The sequence below is a fragment of the Rhamphochromis sp. 'chilingali' genome (genome assembly GCF_963969265.1).
Source record: "Rhamphochromis sp. 'chilingali' genome assembly, chromosome: 9".
Taxonomy (NCBI): domain Eukaryota; kingdom Metazoa; phylum Chordata; class Actinopteri; order Cichliformes; family Cichlidae; genus Rhamphochromis; species Rhamphochromis sp. 'chilingali'.
This window is the reverse complement of record NC_137936.1, coordinates 37,452,027-37,460,643: the sequence shown is the minus strand read 5'-3', so window position 1 is coordinate 37,460,643 and position 8,617 is coordinate 37,452,027. Positions and strand designations below refer to the sequence as shown.

At 37.7% G+C, this 8,617-nt stretch overlaps 2 protein-coding genes across 2 annotated transcripts; both read left to right on the top strand.

The window, feature by feature from the left end:
* Nucleotides 1–504: 504 nt before the first annotated feature.
* Nucleotides 505–3,505, top strand: LOC308402788 (odorant receptor 131-2-like; the record flags this gene model as incomplete). The annotated part of the gene is made up of 2 exons (XM_080891884.1): nucleotides 505–654; nucleotides 2,717–3,505. The coding sequence occupies 2 exons, from the start codon at nucleotides 505–507 to the stop codon at nucleotides 3,503–3,505; spliced, it is 939 nt and encodes a 312-aa protein (XP_080748010.1).
* Nucleotides 3,506–5,562: 2,057 nt separating this feature from the next.
* LOC308402787 (odorant receptor 131-2-like) lies at nucleotides 5,563–6,791 on the top strand (the record flags this gene model as incomplete). Its single annotated transcript, XM_080891883.1, has 3 exons — nucleotides 5,563–5,718; nucleotides 6,161–6,715; nucleotides 6,786–6,791. The coding sequence occupies 3 exons, from the start codon at nucleotides 5,563–5,565 to the stop codon at nucleotides 6,789–6,791; spliced, it is 717 nt and encodes a 238-aa protein (XP_080748009.1).
* Between the last annotated feature and the right edge of the window lie 1,826 nt (nucleotides 6,792–8,617).

Sequence of the window (8,617 nt, the reverse complement as noted above, 5' to 3'; positions counted from 1 at the left end):
TAAATTGTGTGGTTTTTTTTTTTTTTCCTTTTTGAATTTCTCTAACATTTTTCTCACAATGTTGTTTTTTGAATGTCATCTTTTACAGTGATGAATTCATAACTTGTAGGGATGTCATGATAGCCTTGATATTTAAAAGTGACATAATGATAAAATGATGAAATTATGATAGCATTGTAAGTAAATGTGTAACTGGTTAATGACATTTTCTTAATATAGAAGCAAATCACAACAACAGTTGTCCCAAGCTCCTTATGTAAAGCTTTTCTATACTGATGGTTGCAGACTTTTTCACCATCTCAGTGAACTTGTACTGAGATGTACTTGTCAGTTAATGCGTTTGCCAAAAGGACAAAGTGCCACTTTTACCACTCGAATCACAAATTTAAAATCTTTAAAATCTTTATTTTCATGCACTTGTGAATTACTCAGTGGAAATGTGATGGAAATATTACTTATTACTTAAAAATATAATATTTATTGTTTCTTTTCAGCTGTCAAGAGATGAATGCATCATCTGGCAATGTGACTGTAGTCTTACAGTATCGAGACTCATTTGCTAAAGCTGTGACCAAGAATTTGATTGTCGTGTTCCTTGGCATCTCCATCGGCTACATCAATGCCAACCTCATTCACACGTTCTGCAAACACCAGGTCTTGTAGTCTTTCTTTCATGACCACTTATGTAATCAGTAGGGGTGCAACGATACACAAAATTCATGGTTCGGTTCGGTTCGATACTTTGGTATCACGGTTCGATATTTTTTCGATACAAAAAAAATGTTCATGCCTTTTTAATTTGTCATTTATTAAAATTATAAATATATATTTTAACTCAAAAGTACAGTTTTTAAATTTAACCCTAACCCTTGTGCATGTTTTTTATTTTGACAGCGAATGCGCACCTGCGGACCACTTATGTGCAGCCCTGGTTATTTAGCTCGTCATATTGCAGCCACAGAAATTATTTTGTCCATGAAACCATAAAGCTGCACTTTCTTTTTGCCTTATAGTCTGATTTGTCATAACTTCTCCGTTTTGTGGTAAGCTTTTCTTTGGCTGTCACTTCTTCACCCTGACCTGTCTTATTTGGCTCAGCAGAACTAAAATATATATCCTGCTACTTTTACACACGACTCACATAAGCTCAGCGATTCTCTGCGCGATCAACCTCTCACATGTTTAAGCTTGCTGCGGGAGATTTCACTTGTCATGTTTGCATAGTAAGCTAACGATTAATAAGACAATGTCAGAGGAATTGGTGCACAAATTATCATCACTCACAGATCAGTGCTGTCGCTCTCTATACACAGTTCGCACGATTGCAAAGTGAAAGCAAAAAAACAAGCGCAAATTCAAACGCGATTTCAATATGTCACATATTGACAGTGGCTCACCGATGCCAATGACATAATTACCCAGCTACATTTCTGAAAGAATGCAAAAGCATTGACATATATTTTTCCTTCCTACAATAGCCCGACTGGAAAAATCGCTAGCCCCGGGACGTCGGGCTAGCGATATTGCAAGCCCTGTATCTGATTGAGGAATCACTCATCTTTGGAAAAGAGAGTTTATTACAGAGAAATGTCTCTTTCCAAAATAAAAGCTATACTATACGCTTCTTCTGGGCTATATTCTCAGCAGCATAAGGAGAATCATGTGCTAACAGCTGTCTAAATGACTCGGCTAAAGTTGGTAGCATGCTTGTTGTTTTTGTCTTTGCACTACGATGATGTCTGCGTAAATGTGCAGTCATATTCGTTGTGTTCCCACTAGTGCTTTCAGGTTAATCTCGTTGAAATGACCTTAACGCCACAACACGGCAAATCTCCGTTAACGAGCTACCGCCGATCGCCCCGTGCATGGGGCTAGACGGCCAACACGTTAACGAGCTAACTGCGCTAACACACTAGTTTCCACCCATGTAATTGAGCATTGCATGGCACATCCAACATACTGTTTTACTTTAGTCCATGACTCGCTTACCTTCAGGGTCATACGTCACATGAAAACCAAAATAATTCCAAACGCCAGATCTGAATGAGGGTGCGGGAGGTCCATGTTGCAAGGAGAGCTTAACTTCTGTCTTGCTAGTTTGCCCTGCGCTCTTCCTTCTGACGATGCTGTCTGTGTTGAGCGCTCAGTGGATCTGCGCTCGACAGTGCAGCCTAGGCGGAGTAGTCGAACACAGATTCACTGAGCGCTCAACACAGACAGCATCGTCAGAAGGAAAGTTGATAAAATAAATTACAAATGTTGTATTGTTCGATACATATGCGTACCGAACCGAAAGCACTGTATCGAACGGTTCAATATCGATACGAATATCGTTGCACCCCTAGTAATCAGGCATGAAGCTTTAAACAGGAAACAGGAAAGTCCCAGTGAAATCCGATCTCTTTAACAGGATGACCTGTACAAAGTTGAAATCATACAAAATCAAAACTAATCTGGAGACACAACCAGTATGTCAAAGCATCAGTGCTAAATGACATCTCACGCATAATGATGAGATGCAACCAGTATCTGTGGAAACGGTGTCTACATGTCTCTTAAGAAATTGCACCATTTGACGATATCCATCCTTTTCTACTGCTTGTGGTTGAAGGGGCACTATTCAAAGCAAAGATGCCTTGCCTTTCAAAATTGAAAATTTTAAATGTGTTGCCTAAACAGAATTGTTTTCAAACATTGTTTTCCTATACCTCTCCAGATTTTCTACAAGAATCCCAGATATGTCCTCTTTATTCACCTGGTGATCAATGACATGGTCCAAGTGATGCTGACTGCCATCCTGTTCATCATCAGCTACACCATCTACAAACTCAATGTCTCCGTCTGCTGCATCTTTATGTTGCTCGCTCTCTTCACCACTGAAAATTCCCCTCTGAACCTGGCTTGCATGGCAGTGGAATGCTACATAGCCATCTGTTTCCCCTTGCGTCATGTTCAGATTTGCACTGTCCAAAGAACTTTAATCTTGATTAGTTTAATTTGGATGATCACAACATTGTCTGTCCTTCCTGATCTATTCATCACCTTGGCCACAGAACCCCTGGATTTTTTTCATTCTCGTGTGTTTTGTCTCAGAAACACTGTCTTTCCACATCCCCTCATCATCCAGAAGAGGGATATTACATATGGAGTGTTTCTAGTTATAGTTTGGGTTACTATCATTTACACGTACCTAAAGATCCTATTCACTGCCAAAACAGCAAGCAAAGATGCCAAGAAAGCCAAAAACACAATCCTCCTTCACGGGTTTCAGCTGCTGCTGTGCATGGCAACATATGCAGCTCCCCATTTAACAAATGCTCTGCAGAAATGGTTTCCTACGAATTACACTGATTCCCTCTTCGTGATCTATGTTACAGTTCAAATACTGCCACGATCCATCAGCCCCATTATCTACGGCATTCGTGACAAAACTTTTAGGAAGTTCTTGAAAGGGAATCTGTTGTGTAAAATCACTGTACATAAATCAGACAATCAAAATAGGTAAAAGTGAATGTCCTGGCCCCTATACCTCTGTTCAGTTCATTCAGTCATGTAAGTTGAAATGCCATGAACATCTAATAAAAATCTTGATAGCTTGATTAGTCTTATATATTAATTGGTATTGTTATATATTTATGGTTTTTATATTGTTAATTTGTGTATGTTGCGGGGCGTGGTCGGCCGCAGCAGGGAAGGTGGACGCACCTGCGCAACATCGCAATCACACCTCACCAGGTTAAAATCTGTGCTCTGCCTGCTGTTGTTGTAAATGGTAAATGGTAAATGGCCTGTATTTATATAGCGCTTTTCTAGTCCCTAAGGACCCCAAAGCGCTTTACATATCCAGTCATCCACCCATTCACACACACATTCACACACTGGTGATGGCAAGCTACATTGTAGCCACAGCCACCCTGGGGCGCACTGACAGAGGCGAGGCTGCCGGACACTGGCGCCACCAGGCCCTCTGACCACCACCAGTTGTAGAAGTGTTCAGCTGCACAGCTGGAAAGCTGCAGCTGTGTATGTAACATGACAGCAACCGATAAATAAAAGAATAAAGATGCTGGAAAGCATGTTCATGTCGTCGTGGACATTTACAGTGCATAGTACTGTATGTGCAGATGATAATTATAATCATTCAGTTATCTTGTTTAAGGAACTTTTAACTGGATTTAAAAGCTTGTGTAATTGTAAACAATTTTATGTTTGTTTTTGTAAATACCTTTTTCTTTTTTCACTTAATTTGAATCCATGCTTCAAATTTCCATGTTCTTTTGATAAGCAGCATAATTTTATTTATATTTAGCAATAATTAAAATCCTTTATCAGAGAGCTTTTGTAAAGTCTGTCAAAATTTAAATTTTTGCATGAGGTACAGTTAAGTACTCCTTTAGGGTGCAAACAGTGAAAAATGTATTTGCAACACTTGGAACATTTTGTGATGAGCAACAACTGCTGTGGATCATTTAGGACATATATGTATGTTTAAAGCTGAAGCCACTAAACATGTGTAATGTCAAGAAAAAAGTTTGTGTAATTATCAGAATTTATGCACTGATTAGCTATCTGGTGTCAAGTTAATTATAAGCAAAGGAAATCTGGCTTAAATAGTCCAGACTAGAAATGTAAGTGAACTCTATGCTGACAACCTTTCCAAAAGCTGCCTTTGGTTACATGCATGAGGAGAAAGAATTAGTTTTGGCTGTAGAGAAGTCCTTCCTTTAAATAAATAGTTACTGATGCAAGAACTGATTTCCCTCATTTAAATCAAATACACAAAGTTGTAGTGCATGTAAGATTACAATTTCAAACACAATGAACATAAATGTATACAGTTTAACCCTGCTTTTAAAAATGTTACAGGTTAAAATATGTCTTGCCGTTAAATTAGAAAAGTTCATTTTGTGTAACAGAATTTACATTTCTACAATAAAAGTGATAAAATTCTGGTGTTCATAACATATCTCACAATATTTTATAGTTCTTTGTGTGAATGATGTAAATGACTCCCCTGCTTGTTAAACCTTTTTGCCATTTGTCCGGTCTTTTATTTCACCCTTCAGCTTTTCTGCAGTAATCCCAGGTTTTTACTTTACATGATGGTCAATGACATGTTTCGTGTGACCGTGTGGATGTTTGTCATCAGCTACACAATCACAAAAATCCCGGCCTGTTGTATTCTCCTCCTGCTTGTTCTCTTCATGTTGGCTTTGAAGAGAGTAAGAATTTATCTAATGTATAATTTAGAATTATTTTTAAAAATTCTCAGATCTCATTGGGCTTTGGATAAACTGTGCACACATGTATCATAGATCAACCCCCACCCGCCACCGTCCATGTGTACTCACTCTGTATAAAAAGGCTGCTGCAATACCACAATCACATTAGGATCAAAATCCATTCAAGGTCAGTACTGTCATGCTTCACTTCACACTTCTTTTATTGGAAATGAAAAAAGAACCACCACAGAACTGTTCACAATGTAACACTGATCATATTTGCTGTACTTTGCACCGTTGACTGTTTTTTGCCCCTGAAACAGGTTCTTTGGATGCTGATATGAATTTGACACAAGTTGACAGCAATGCAACAATAACTTTGAATTACTGGAACACATTTGTCAAAGCTGTTGGCAAGAATGTGACCGTTGTTGTGTTGGGCATCACCATAAACTACATTAATGCCACCATGATCCACACATTCAACAAGTATCATGTGTGTAAAGTAGGCCTGCTACTCTACTTTACCTGTCAAAGAGTTGTCATATTTTGTTATCTTTATTATTTTTTTATTTTAAGTTGATTTTTTTTTTTGTTTCCAGCTCATGTTCCTTTGGTTCGAAGGCTGAGCTTGTCTGCTGTACAAGAATATCATTTAGAAATGCTTGCTTTTGATGTAGACCTTATTACTTTCAATGTTAGCTTATTTTTGGATATTATTTGGGTGTCTCTCTACTAACTCAATAATTCACCTCTATGTGATTTATTGTTTCTGTGAAGCAATACTTAAATCTAATTTTAATATGTACATGTTTTTACAGTAACGCTGTCTGAAAAAATGTCTTTTTAAATCAACTGTTGTTTTAACATCTGCCTTTCTTTAACCTTACTCTAAAGATATATTCAAAACTAATAATTAATTATGTCATTTAAATCAGATCTTCAGGTTGAACCCTCGCTACATCCTGTTCATCCACTTGGTGTTAAACGATATCATCCAACTGTCAACCAGCATTTCCCTCTTCATCTTCTCGTACGCATTCCACACCATCCACGTCTCCCTCTGTTTGTTACTCATCTTGCCGGCGATCTTTACCACACAAAACACTCCTCTTAATATAGCTTTTATGGCAGCAGAGTGTTGTGTTTCTGTCTGCATCCCTCTTCGATACAGCTACATATGTACAGTCAAAAGAACATATATTGTAATTGGAATAATCTGGGCAATAAGTTCACTTTCCATTTTGCCAGATCTGTTCATTCTCTTGGCCGTTGAGTCTTCACAGTTCTTACAGTCGAGAGTGGTCTGCAACAGAGATTCTGTGTTTCGGAGCAGCTATAGTGTAAAGAAGAGGGATGCATCCCACACACTGTTTCTGGTGCTAGTTTCGGTCACACTGTTGTACACTTACTGCCAAATTTTGTTTGTGGCTAGATGTGCTGATTCAGATACTAAAAAAGCAAGAAACACCATCCTGATTCATGGGTTTCAGGTGCTGTTGTGCACAACGGTTTATGTGCAACCTCCGTTAATCAAACTCCTGGTATACTTTTTTCCTGAAGGGCTAAGTGACATAAACTTTGCCACTTTTATTATTAACCAAGTTCTCCCTCGCTTAGGAAGTCCTATAATCTATGGATTACGTGACAAGACTTTCAGAAAGTTCTTGAAAAGGCATTTGTGTGCAGTGAACAACCTTCCAAAGATAATACGGTCGTCATAAAACAGCAATACATATCCAACTCATATACTGATTTTAGATGGGAACATATTTTCAGCATGTCATTTTGTATAACCTCTGCTGTTTTCATAGCTGAACTACATTAAAATATTTAGTGTAAATATAATGTTGTTTAACACAACCAAGGAGGAAGTTGAAAGATTACAAACTCTGCACAAAAGCTTATATGCAATATTATAATTCATTTAAAAGTTTTTAATCAGATAACAGGTCTGTGCATGATGTGTGACATATATTTGGGTGTCCTTGGTCACTGCTGGGTCAGGCCTTGGGTAGCACTAGAGACATGGCACTCATTTCTGAATTGACATTTTTTAGAGAATTTTTTTTTAAATGTGGTTTTCCCTCTTTTTACCTCCACACCTGAACTGAGGCTTATTGATGGTTTGGCTCATCAGATTTTTTTATTCTTAAATAAATTTATTACCAAAAAAGTTTTGTGTAAAAAGAAATACTAATGTAATCAAAAATAGGATTATTTATATGTCTTACGATATATGACAACAAAATGGAACAAGAAAAAAAAAAAAAAAAGGAGGTGAAAAAAGAAAGCAAAGCAGCTTCGGCTCCTGGGCAGGATCCGGCTCCAACCAGGGCTGGGCTGGGACAAAAAATCGGCCCGGGCATTTTGACTGGAGACCAACCCACCAGGTATTATAGGAAAAGCCATAAAGCCTTTGAATGAAAACAAACACTGTTGTAACAGGGATGTACACTGTCTTATTGGTATATATGTATGATTTCTATACATTTTACATCAGATATTATAGATACAGATATTATAAGATTCAAATAATTATGTCTAGATAAAAATGTCTAGCTTTATTTCTTACAGCTAGACATTTTAAATGAGAATAAGAAAGAAAAGTATTTCTTTGTGCCCCCTTTCCTGTTAATGCCCTACCTGCTAGACCCGCCCTGCACAGTTACCAGCTGTCAGCTCCTTAGAAAAGGGTCCAGGTGTTATTTGTCTCACAAACTTCCCTTCAACATTCATGTCACCTAAAAGGTAAACCTGTTTCTCCATCACCTGCAAACATAACATTTTCTGCTAGGTGAGAAATCATCAACATATTACGTTTTCGGCCACCCAACACGTTCCTAAATCACGACATCGGAAAAATGAGGAACTATGAGAACCGTTTGGACTCAATCTACACATGTTTGCTCTTTTTCTTAAAATCACTTGGGAAAACACTATTTAATGTCATTAAAGTGCTAGGGTTACAGATACGGTTAGGTTTAGGGCTGGATCGTCTATTACCGCGGGACCGTCATTACACTGGATTTCATCCAAAACCCAGTGTTGTGCCAAAAAGTGATTGTCTGCCAAAAACTAATTTCCAATGTTTCTGTGTATTTTTTATGTGTAATATCTTTATGTATGTTCGTAAATAGACTTCGGTGAACAGCGTTTACAAAGGGGTTATAAAGAGAATTAAAAAATTATCCATTTTTCAAGTATCTTTACAACTCTGTGTTACTGTAATACATTATAACCAATCAGGTCCTTTATCCCCACTATTGTAATATTTGCTGCCATTTCTGCTGTCCTCTTGGCCACTTACTCTTACAAAAGACATTTTTAATGTTAATGAGATTTTTTTTAACGGCATAAATAAAGGTTATATAAAAGTCACTGCCAAAAACTGA